Source organism: Nelumbo lutea, chromosome 1 (assembly GCF_056320005.1).
Source record: "Nelumbo lutea isolate HS-2025 chromosome 1, American lotus-T2T, whole genome shotgun sequence".
Classification (NCBI taxonomy): Eukaryota; Viridiplantae; Streptophyta; class Magnoliopsida; order Proteales; family Nelumbonaceae; genus Nelumbo; species Nelumbo lutea.
This window is the reverse complement of record NC_142684.1, coordinates 107,617,430-107,630,201: the sequence shown is the minus strand read 5'-3', so window position 1 is coordinate 107,630,201 and position 12,772 is coordinate 107,617,430. Positions and strand designations below refer to the sequence as shown.

The 12,772-nt window shown below is 40.1% G+C and overlaps 1 protein-coding gene across 2 annotated transcripts; it reads right to left on the bottom strand.

Annotated features, from left to right (window-relative positions):
• Positions 1-6,208: 6,208 nt before the first annotated feature.
• LOC148876664 (agamous-like MADS-box protein MADS2) lies at positions 6,209-10,604 on the bottom strand. 2 transcript variants are annotated; one of them, XR_016095087.1, is made up of 6 exons: positions 10,196-10,604; positions 9,519-9,631; positions 9,249-9,310; positions 7,220-7,288; positions 6,645-6,781; positions 6,209-6,549 (listed from the first exon to the last, which is right to left on the bottom strand). XR_016095087.1 is itself a non-coding variant. In XM_088941870.1 (5 exons), exons 3-5 carry the CDS (start codon positions 7,166-7,168, stop codon positions 6,465-6,467), a joined length of 243 nt encoding a protein of 80 aa, XP_088797996.1. In that variant the 5' UTR covers positions 7,169-7,288; positions 9,249-9,310; positions 9,519-10,380; the 3' UTR covers positions 6,209-6,464. The 2 variants fall into 2 exon arrangements, 1 of the variants encoding a protein (XP_088797996.1); XM_088941870.1 differs by having other exon boundaries at positions 7,148-7,288; positions 9,519-10,380.
• Between the last annotated feature and the right edge of the window lie 2,168 nt (positions 10,605-12,772).

Below are 12,772 nucleotides of genomic sequence, written 5' to 3'. Positions count from 1 at the left end.
TAGCTCGGTTCGTAGAACTAGCATCGGACCCCCTAGGAGACTATCTAAACTACTCGAGCTAGACATCGAAACAAAGAGAAGGCTGAGGACTCACCAGGAAAAGCTACCGGACTAGAATGGCTAAGAAAAGTGACCAAGCCCCCCCCTATTTATAGCCATTGTACTCGCGCATCAACGGCCAAGATCAAAACCATCCAACGACTCCCCACGAAACCGGCTGTGCACCCCCCGAGGAGAAGTCAGCTTGGCGCGCATTCTTGACGTTCAAAATTTTGAAATTGTTTACGCGCGTGAGCTGCACACAGCCTGGGATTGACCCCTGGTCGAACCAAGCAGACCCTGTCAGGCCAAGAACACAAGCAGGTCAGACTGGAGAAGTTCCAAACCAAGGCCAAAGCGTCACGAGGCAAATCCACCCGTCATCCTATGAACTCCCCACACCGGGCTATGACCCTGGGCATGGGGAGTGGGGGGCAATTGATGGAGGGAGATTTGGCCCAACCCCTTGGCCACGTGACAGGTGGAAGCAACTGAGAGTGACTTGGCAGAAGCGCCAGCTCGGCATAGCAGCGGGCCCACAACCTGAGCTCCCCCAAAGAAGGAACTTACAACCCGAACTCTGAGAAAAAGAGTCCCGAGCTCCCCAAAAGAAGGAACCTACAACCTGAGCCCCAAGCTAAAGAGTCCTGAGCTCCCCCAAAGAAGGAACCTACGACCTGAGCTCTGAGAAAAAGAGTCCCGAGCTCCCCGAAAGAAGGAATCTACAACCTGAGCCCCAAGCTAAAGAGTCCCGAGCTCTCCAAGGAAGAACATAGCTCTCCCTTGGAGGTCTTGACCCTTACAAGGAGCACAAAAGGCAAAAACCCAAACTGCCCACCCAAGGGCAGTTCGGGCCACACTTCTATCTGAACTCAAGACTTCACCTCACACACCACTTCGGCTCCAAGTCGCCTGACTGAACAACGGTACCTGACGCCCAAGAAGCCCGTACATGGAGGCGGCGCACCTGACTGATTAGGGGTCCGACACATGATAGCCGCCCTCCAACGGCCACCTGCCGTCGCCATCTCAGACGTGGCAGAGACGACCCTGACAAGGAAGACAGTGACGGTTATGACACCCGAACTGGCAACTGGCAGAGGTTATGACATCCGAACTGGCAATTGGCAGAGGTTATGACACCCGAACTGGCATCTGGCAGAGATGATGACACCCGATCTGGCGGAGGTAATGATGCCCGATCTGGTAGAGGTCTGGGAGTGAGTGTATCGGGGTAATTATAAAAGGCCCCTTCCCCCAAAGGATGAGGTATGTGATTCTTGCGCCTTCTGGTCTTGAAGTTCTTCATTCCCCTTGCCTTCTCAAGAACACTAACTTGAGCTTCAGAGTATTTCAACCGGATTCCTCCCCAGAAATCTCCATTCTCTTCCTTGTTTCAGGCACCTCCAGTTCCATCAAAGGCGAAGTAACCGACAGATAGGATCGACCGGATATGCATCATCACTAATGACTGAATGACACGATAGTTAAGAGGTTAAAGTAAAGAAATCATCAAATCAAAGGATCATCCCGATCAATTAATTAATTACGGAACGGGGGATATCTGCGATCTGCCTGGCCCTTTGGGAGGTAAACCACATCTGTTCATTATTATATTTACATTGCTTTGAGTTGGGATGAGTTGGAAGCGTTTTGGTTGTGGGCCTATTACATGTCTCACGGATGCTTCTATATATTTAGATTTGAACACACATGTTACTGTTCACACTTTTGGCCTATTTCAGTATTTATGCTAGTGCCTAGATGCTGTGAGCCTGTGATTAGGTGGCCAACCCCATCACTCATGAGTCATGGGCCTCCTCTTCTATTTCCTTGATAAAGCTCTAGGGGTAATTTGGCCGATGTACCACAAGGAAACATATGGTCAACCCAAACCATCTCACTGGCGCCATGTCATAGGACCGAGACGACCCAAACCGACCAGTATAGTTTGAATTCCGATCTGATAGAGGTCAATAGGTTGTTCGTCCACCTCGGGAAGACAAGCCAAGGACCTCGGGGGCGGACGTAATTTCCCTCACCCGGGATAATGTAGACTAAATACGTTATCAGCTCCAAGCCAAGTGGCAATACATCGCCTACCCAATACATATATCTCCAGTTCCCACATGATTCAGGAAGTTCGGATAGGGATAAAATGTGCTTCAAAGATAAGGGATCGATATGGGACACGGAACATGGACCCCTACGGCTATAAAGAGATCTCACTATTCCGCCAGAATGTATACATGATTTGTGCAAATTACTCATTCTCTGTTCTCAAGTTTTTTTGTTCTTATCATTCTCATCACTGAGTTAAGCTTCAGAGTGCCCAACTTGAGATCAGCACCTGGGTACTCTGACTCTTCCTTTCTTGCAATTCGGTGGACCGACCTCATCAGCCTATCCATCCGAGTTGTCCTCCAATAGAGAGATCGATAGATTCCTTCATTCAATAATCAATGCATTGCATAGATAGGGGAAGCTTCAAGTGTCACTACATTTTCTATACACGAGATACATAGCAAAGAACAGTGTCTGGTTTAGTTGTAACTTGTAAGTAACACACGACACAGTTCGAGAATGTAATTTAGGTGTGTCAAGAGGAGAGGAGATTGGATGCAAAGATATGAAGGACGCCCTGTATCGTTTATTATTAATCGGTAGGGAATGTTTAACGTAGCAGTCATTTTGTGTAGCTGACTAGCGTGAGCCGTGAGGAAATCAAATAAAAAACAACTTTAGAGTTTTTAGGAAAAGATTATAAAATCCAATATGTATACGATGCAAATAATACAATAGGGAATGATGCCACAAACGTTTTGACCAATGTATAAACTAGCAATGCAGCTTTGGTGAACCAAATTCAAAACAGTGTAAAACGCAAATTCAAAACAGTATTGGACCCCTAGCAAAACCCCTCAATTTGATTGAATACCACGTGATTGGTTAGATATTTCTTATATCATTGGAGATTGAGTCCATACAGCACCGACACAATGAAAAAGAAACGTGATATGTCCAACTATATATCCCAATCCTCTCCTCCTCAGAAAAAAAAAAAAAACAAAAAACAAAAGGCTGGTATTTTATGTCTGAGGTTGGATATTAGATTTAATGCAGAGGTTGAAGACTGATCGGATGAAACAAACTTTGGGTTGTTACTTTGTCGCAATTCGGAAAAGATGAGATCATTATTTAGCCGATGAGATGTAAGATGGGCATGAGGAATGAGGAACATGGATGAAATGGTAATTGGAAGTTTCATTCTTTAACAACTTTTAACCGTCAGCAAGTCAATGAGAGGGGATCTCCCTCCCATAGTCCCATCTCATATACATATATATACTCAATGAAGTGGAGGTGTGACGTGACATTATAACTTGTGGAAAGTGATCAGTTGCTTAGATTTAATTTTGAAAATATGCAAATTCATGTACAACTAATCAGTTGCTTAGATTTGTTTTCTTTTTATTCATTCTTAGATTCTTTGCGCGTGCGTGCTTATAACATGTATACATTTAATATTCAGATAAGGCCCAAAACTCTATTTGTTTTAGAGTCATTGACCACTTTCGCTTGGTTGTCAGTCACTTATTATCAACATCAATGAACCAGCGTGGGAATCTATATGTGAGTCAAGTTACCCTAAGTTAAGTTGACAACACGGAGAGATTTTAAACAAGATTTAAGGCTTACAGTGAGTAAGGGTAAGTGAGTAACTCTCCCCCCTCTCCCTTCTCTCTCTCTCTAAATGATAGAATATAACTAAAGATGGGGTGGGTTTTTCATGATCTTAAAGAGGATCTGAACTGGTATATAATCCCCCAAATCCGCCCCAAACCTGATAGTGAATTATTAAATATCCCTAGGTTTGTTGTTAATTATTAATTTCTAAAAATGTTCCCAATACTGTAGGATCTCATAATCTCATTTCTAAAAATGCCTTAAATTTTCAGTCTCATTTTTTAAAGTATCTCCAAATTTTCATGATCCCTATTTTTAAAATACACCACTAAATTTAATGTATCTTCAGGTGATTGCCTTGAGGAGGAGAAAATTTGAAGATTCCCCAACAGGGAATGAATGCCCTGTCCCACTACCACCAATGGGGCAGGGACAAAGTAGGGGATTTTGTATGGAGAGGATGGGGAGGGAATGCCCCGCCCAAATCTGTCCCATTTCCATTCCTTAATATTATATAACAAGTTCTAAAATCCATCTTCCCTAGCCTCTTGAGATTGGGTCACCTCTCAAACTAAAAATCTGAAAGAGTTGTTTTATGTTTAGTGTAGGCTGAGCCGCACTGACTCTGATCCTAGCTGAAGGCCCAAAATCCAGTCCAACAATTATATGCAATATGAAATGACACCTAATATCTACAGGTATTGTATTGTATTAAACAGGGAAATTGCTGAAACCTTCCCTGAAATTCCTGATCATTGTTGCAGCATTTCTTGAAGTTTAATAGTTGCAATTTCAAGTACAATATATTTTACACTTTCGATTCAGGTTTAGAGTTACTTCCCCTGAACTTTTTGATGCAATTTCAAGTACAATATATTTTACACTTTCGATTCAGGTTTAGAGTTAGGGTTTAAGGGTATAGGATTTAAAATTTAGGGTTTTGATAAAGCCCACCAGCTTCCTTTCGGTTGATATATTGCAGCAGTACTGAATAATGGTAGAAATATTACACAACGCCCAACTCACTTTCTTGGACTTTGGAAGACTAGTTTGGAGTCCCTTTCTATTTGAATACTTTTTGGGCCCGTTTCAGAGCTAAGTTATGGGCTTCTGTCGCTGCAAAGGCTTGAGCAACATTCATTGAAAGACAACCATAGGCCATAGGACGAACCTAGATGCCAAATTGCCAAGTATTTCACCATTCTCGTCCCTGACAATGCAATCAACTACTGCATGTTTCATCACCCACTGAGAATGCCCGCTAGTTAATGGGCTGGTCAATGGAAAGTACTGGATTGATATATTTTAAAAGTTTCCATATAGAATTGTTGTTTTTTAGAGTTTGGGGGCCAAAACAGCATTGTGTCTAAAGTACAGGATATTAATCAGGAATTTTTCCTTTTTTTTTTTTTTTAAACAAAGCCCAAAGGCTAAATGCATTCATCAACTCCCAGTTAAGTTGCCTTTTACAAGTGTAGGAAGTAGAAGATCCGGGATACAAGACCACCCATAGGCAGAAGGAAGGCAGTGAAGTAAACTTCTACAGTCGGCAACTAGTAAATGAAGCCTCCACGCAATAAAATTTTCCACCAATAAAAGTGGAACAACATGCCCTCCAAACCATGGTTTTCAAAATCGGACTGGACCGGATGGTCAAACTGGAAAAACCGGGAACCGATCAAGTGACCGGTTCTGTTTTTCCCAAAAACCGAATTTTCCCTCAAAACCGTTGATTTTGGTCAGTGAACCGCTGAACCGGGCGATTAACTGTTTGAACGGTTTTGATCATTTTTCTTTTTTTGAAAATTTTTATTTTTTTTTTATTTTCTTGTCAGAATGGGTGGAGCATTCGATTCTAACGGTCAGACCATTCGACCCGGTAACCAAACCCCTGACCGGTTCGGTCACCGGGTCGGTTTTAAAAACCATGTTCCAAACTGAACATGGGTTTCTTTTGTCTTTGATAATGGATGTCTCAAGTTTAGTAGAAGTTGGGTTTGCTTAAATCACTACTCCTAATTTGTTTCTTAAACATTGTATGACATATACCGACGGATTAGATTCGTCAGTATAGTTAGAAAATCCGTCGGTATAACCCAATATGGGCTACTCCGACGGTATTGGTGTGGGATTCGATCCGTCGGTGTAGGTATTAATGGCTATACCAACGAATCTACAACCGCCGGTGAAGACATCCGTCAGTATATATAGAAAAGTCATGGTAGGGTATATGTTTCTATACTGACGGTTCCTTTCATCACAATAAGAACTAGCAACCATCGGTATAAGTCTTAGGTTTAGCAACGATTTTGTCCGTCGGTATAGTGCCAATCTAGGTCTGTTGGTATAGGTAGTGTTTCTTTTTCATCATAACCTTAAATTTGTTACTTGTTACAATTAATTCCCTTCCACCCTGTTCATCCAAATTGTCCAACACATGCATCACACCTATACATTAAAAATCTAAACCAAATCCAAAGGGTGAACAAAAGACCATAACCTGAAATTCCATTCAAACCAATAAACTTCGTTCTTGTAACATTCATTGAGATAGTAAAACACATGACCAACTCTGTATGAGATGAATACATGTAAATATTGTCCAATTAAGCCACAAGAGGCCTAAATAACATTATCCAAAGCAATAACTGGATAAACCTCCACTAACTTATTTGCTCCAATATGACATATATAACTAGTTGGAAGCATGCTTATGGCTTCAACTTATTATTCAGAACTCAAAGCATCCATCCAGGAATGAAGCCATTCACATTCTGGGTTGGGGTTGTAACAGTTATTTGATCTGGTCCCACAGAGTTGTACCTATAGGCAAAATGAAAATTAAATAGAAAATTAGATGAATTCAGAAAGCCAACCTTGAAAAAAAACCTTAAGGATTTTACTTCTGATGAGCTTACCCAATTTGCAATGTTGAATTGCATTCCAATGGTTGGAAGAATCCCTCTTTTTGAGCAGCCTGGCGGCTATATGAAATGCTTTGCCCACCAGCTTCCCATGTCAGCCGAAGGGGATTTTGACAACTAGTTTCTTCCAGCTGCCAATACAAAAATTATATCAGAGACCATATTCAGTGATCTGCTTGAATTCTGTTAAGGCATTATGAAGTATATGTACGAGTTTTGAAAATTCAACTACTTGGCTTTATGGAGCCCAGTTAAACTCTTAAAGTCAACCTTAAACTGGTACCTGGACAGTTGTTTGAAGGAACTAAAATTGAACCTTCAAAAAATAGTAGTAAGAGTGCATGACTTAAGCCCCCAGAAAGCAGGATATTAGTGGATATAGTTACCCAGACACTTGGAACTTGGCATTAGAAATGCAGAGTAATGTGCGTACCCTAATTGGGCCCTAAAACATTTCTATGTGGAAGAATTAAAAAAAATTAAAAAAACCTAGTTACCAGACAGATAGGCAAGTACATTCGGACCTGCACCTACACCCAAATTCTCAAGCATTTTTGTAAGTTGCTCACATTTAAAATGCTAAGGTGGTGATATTCCTTCCTTTTTAAGGTTCTGTTTGCTTCTTGGAGCATTTGTTCCTGCATTAGCACAACATTAGACAAACTTAGAAGACGGAAAGACAGAAATATAACAACATTAAATCCCAAGATAAGTAAGACCAGTTAATCACCTTTCTTTGAAGATCAAATAGCTAATCAAGCATTAATTGGGTTTGCAAATCATTTAAAAAGGGATTAATTACTTTCTTAGCATAAGAAAGGACCCTCGGGCAAATGTATATAAGTTGTATTACTCAAATCCATCCACATATATTATTTTACAATTATGGCTCCAACAAAGGGCCAATTTGATGATAATAGGTCAACTTATTGAATAAAAGGAAAACCCTATTACAACTGTGGTTTTGAAGCTGTATGGGTGATATCAGTTAGGCCCAGCTTGAGTGCTTCACCCAGACCTGTTTACTGGTTGGGCATACAGTATGACGTATCTTCCTGTTCTCCCTAAAAGTGGTTGGCACAAGGGACTGTAGCTTGCACATTTTGATTTATTTCTCCTTCAAACATCAGGTTCAATCTAATTACAAGACTCCCAACAAATAGACTCACATTTTCCATACAATTTCAATGAAATTGAACAACAAATAAATATAACCGGAGTATCTCTTCTACAGAAAATATGACCAGATATCAGTCTTTTCAACAATGGATTAGAGTCTACCAAGAATCAAAATATTAATATGCTCAATAGCAACACGTGGGCATCGGTGTGCATTGATATGACCAATATTCTACCTTTTTTTATTTTTTTGATTTTTTTAGCATTAGAGGTATGTCTTCTATCATCCCAAACTTTTAAACTTCAAAAACCTTGTGTACCATTGTCTCCATGGTCAACGATGCAGATATGATACTCCCAATATGAGGCATATCATATCGATATTTTGATAATTGGAGCCTACATAAATAAAACAGGAATGCAGATTGCAGACCACCTAACAAAATACATAAGGGTCTCAAGTTTTAAACCTCCATTCTCTTTATAAAAAGCAGTGTCATTAGTTCTAAAAATGTGAGAAAAATTTATTTTCAGCCTCTACTTTGTAATGACTTGACACAGTTTTTGCTACAGCCACAAAGTTCAGAGTTGCATGGATTAAAGATTTAGGACTTCCATTGCTTTATTGAAAGATAAAAAATGGTTCTCAAGAAAGCCAATAAGAAACAAACTCCTCTACAACATTGATTCTCACCCTTATACTGACAAACGTAAATACCTATCAAAGAGCAGGAAAAGAAAAAAAAACATTTATTACCATACCCTTCTTATCTAAAACTTAGGATATGATATGAATAAATCAATGCACAAGTACTTCCACATCATCGTCAGAAACAAAATGGTGTGGAGTGGGAGACTGCAAACAACTTATGAACTGTCCATTCACAACCAAGGTGTGAAGCAAAGTTCTTGATACTTTCAGCTGGGAGGGCTGCTTTCCTTAATCCACATGATCATTTTTGATAACCTGGAAGGTATGCAGTTTGAGTTAAAGGGGCTGCTTCCTATGATTGTTTTTTTGGTGCTTGTGAGGGGAGAAGAATGCTCAGCTTTTTGAGAACGACAGTGGCAATGATTAAGTAGTTTTGGGAAGAATTACAGGAAGGCTTTGCTCCTGGCTATCAGTTCTCAATGTATTCAGAGTTTTTCATTATAACAGAAATACTGTACAGTCCCAACTCTACCTGGGAAAAAAGCATGGCTTAAAAGAAACAATCTAGTCAACACTATCAAACCAAAGATTAGGTTTTAAAGTTACATTTGTTGATCTAATTTGTTTCAAGAACATTTCAAGCTGCTCAAGCTCTTTTGTAGTTAGTGGACCCAGGTCTTCCCCAAGAAGGTTGCTACATTAACATGATTAAAGAAGAATCCGGTTAATCACTTCCTTGTGTTAAACAAGCAGTATTATAAATTCACAAAAATAGGATAGCTATGAGATCAAAGAAAGAAAGTTGGATTGCATGATAAGAAACTTGCCTCTGAGAACGCTGTAAGGCCTCAACTCTTGCTTTGAGTTTCAAGTATTCCTGGTAGCTGCTCTGCATGAGGTAATTGTAACAATAAAACCATGTCAGAAATTCGGATATCAAAACCAGGTCTCAGCCATATAGGACAAGTAGTTAGATAAAAGATATTAACAAGAACTATGACAACTTGGTGACTAGAATCCAGCAGTGAAAAACTGAAAGAAGCAATCAATTTAAACTAAAAATTATATCCAAGACTTTTGTCCCGTTGAGTAAATACCATCTCCACAAAATTCTGGTTAGGAATGAGACATTCGAAGCTACCAGTGTCTCCTTGGCGGGTTGGCTGGTTTCCAATGCACCGTAACTGCATTTTTGGTAGCACTCGAGGGTCTTGAGCATGTTAAAGAAAACAAAGAAACGAGTGTCATAATGCGGAAATCCGCTTATAAGGAAGGCGTGAACATGCACACAGGTAGATATTCCGCAAACCACCACAAAATCCCAGGGCACCCCAACTGATTATAGCAGATTTGGATTGTGGAATAAAATCAAATAGTTGAAGCTCACAAGAAAAGAGCATTAGAGTTGCTAACAACTTTTGCAATTACATAATAAATATGGATTCACACGACAGTTTGGCAATATAACCAGTAATAGCAGTGGAAGCGATAATTTCATTTCTTGACTGGTTAAACCGGCCACTGAAAAATTGAATCCGACCCACCACCATTCCCATCCACCCCCGCCCCCGCACCCCCTATCTCTCTCTTTCTCTCTCTTAAAAAATGAGAGACCATAGAATCATCTAGCCCTTTATGTTACCATCAACGTAGAACGATCTGATGGACTGCATGATCTCAATTCTCAATTATAAAGATGATGTGAATCTGCTTGACGTGTTGGGTTCTAGCCAAATGAAAAAAAAAATCGACGCAAAGAAACCAAGTAGACAACCAGAATTCACTGTGTAGAGACATAGTCATGACGCTGCAAGGAGACTGGAGAATATCATCAAGCATCATATATGTCTTCAAATCAAAATGTTAGGGCATGGAAATGGCGTGACCTGCTGTGGTGATTATCCTAGGGAGAAGGCAGAGGAAGGATAGGGCTTTAGTGGAGGAAGTGTGAAAGAGAATGAGAACAAACAAAAATCGGAGGGAGAATGGAGAAGGGTGTAGAGAGATGTGGATGGAGGACAGGGTGTCAATAGAGTAGAACGAAAGTGAGTGCAAAATGGAGGGTAATAAGGAGATATGGAGTCCAAAATAGAATGAGATGAGAGAGAGAGAGTCGTGGAGATGGGGAAAGTCCTAAATGCATAAAATGCGCGCCAATGTTTCGTGCCTTTGATATTAACTTTATTTTATGCTATACCGGCGAATATGGCTATACTTCATCCGCGGTCTTACTCCGTCGGTAGATAGTCAAGCCATCAGTATGGATTCTTTAACTTTTGTAGCGACGGAAGATAAAGTCCATTGCTATATATATATATATTTATAGCGACAGAAACTGTCCGTCGGTAAATCCGTCCGTTGGTATATGGCAATTTTCCAGTAGTGCCAGTGCATTTTGATGGAGTGTAGTTTTACATGGATGATATATATATAAAACCTCTTCACCTTTAAAGTTTTACATCGACAATCGATGTAAAAATTATATCGATTTTTTATCAATGTAAAACTTAAACATCTTTTTGCATCGATTTCAAAACAATGGTCATATATACTTACGGTTCAATGTAAACCGTCATCAGTGTATTTTTACACTGATGACATTTATGCCTCTTCCAAATGCAGCCTTACGTATTATATAATGTGGATATACCGATACCTCCAATGCTCTCAGGTCTAGACCATCATGTGAAAACCAGAATGCATTTATTATCCTCTTTCCCCATCCATACTCAAATAGTAGATACAAAACTAACAAACCTTCAAGCTGATAGTGGGCTTAGTTGGTAGGATCTCTGACTGGTTGTAATAGAGACCTTGGCATCAAATCATGTTGGGATAAGGATTAAGGGTGTTAAGGGGGGGTGGGGGGGAGACCTGATCTAATAGACACAATATAGTAAGCACGCTAAATGAGCATTTGATAAATATTTTGACAACTATCAAAAGTGGTTTTTAATATTTTTCAAGGATAGGTTATTTTAAGGGACATGTATTGTTTTACCAAAAATCAAAAAGGGATAGGTGTCAAAAAAAACATTTATAAGTGCTCATTAAATGTGCTAACAACATTATGCTTACCTGATTGGAACTAATTAAGGGGATGGGTTGTGTAGCCCCATGAAGCGAAAAAGAATAAAATAAACCACATGGACACAAACAAAGCTTGAATCCATAAAGGCTTAGAAAAAAAATGTATGAGTGAGCCCATAAAGTGGATCAAAATCAAACCAAGTGTTTTATCCTTTTTAACGCCTTTCTTTGTGTTAAGACTTCATGTGAACCGCCAGATCCCTGTACAAATACATAATTGGATCAAACCAGCATTGAAGCTTCTAAACATTAAGGCTATGTTTGATGACCTTATAAGGTAGGGAAACCTACCTTTACAAACCTAGAAGTCTGATGATAATCAATTAGTTTCTTGATTGCTTTCATTGATCTCTTCAATGGTATCTGGTGATGCGAGTTCTAGATGCTCCTAATTAAAGGGTAGCTCGAACGTCGGTTGCTTAGCTAGCTGGTTGAACTGCAAGAAAGGAATACTCAGAGAACCCTGGGTGGTTGTTCTGATGTTTACGTTAGTATCTTAATGTGTGTGAGCTAAAAGCTTGAGAGTAAGTAGGCTAGTGAGCAAATAATCGTGTGTACCTTGTATCGCTGGGGTCGATGCCCTTATATAGATGAGATGTGCATCTCACGAAATACCTCTGAGATCTCCACGTGTGCTGTTAAGAATCCGTTTCACACTAGGAGGTAGACTTCACTCTAGCAGTTAAGGCTTATCGAGTCCGTCCGATCCGGGGGGATGAGGATAAGACCTAAAGATGTGTGGCATGATCCCATGAAGCTCGGAGACAGGTAAGTAGTTTCTAGAGGTTGACTACGTGTCACTTTGGCGGGTTGGGCTACCACGAGTTGCTTGGCCCTCGGTCTTGGCCGAGGTACCTGAGGTAACTCGAGGTGGCCTGGCCTACTGAGGTGGCACAGAGTGCCAAGTAGTTATCCAATCAGTAGGTCACCTCCACATGTCCATGTGTGAATAGGTCGGGCCAAATCACCCCTCATCAGTATCCACTTTCTAATTCAATACAACAAAAATAATCCAAGTCTCCGTAGCTTCGCCTAAATCTCATACCTGTGAAATATAAATAAACAACTAGAATGAGATTAGACAATTGGAACAAGTCACGCGGTTTGTATATTATTTCTTAAACGTCATTGAGAGATCAGTATATATAGTGTTAATGGTCTAATGGCAGAGCTGTCCTCATGTTGTTATTACTTTTAGTTCTTAATTAATTTGAAGTTGTAAACTAAAACTACAGTGGAAACAGGCAAGATAGAAGCTAGA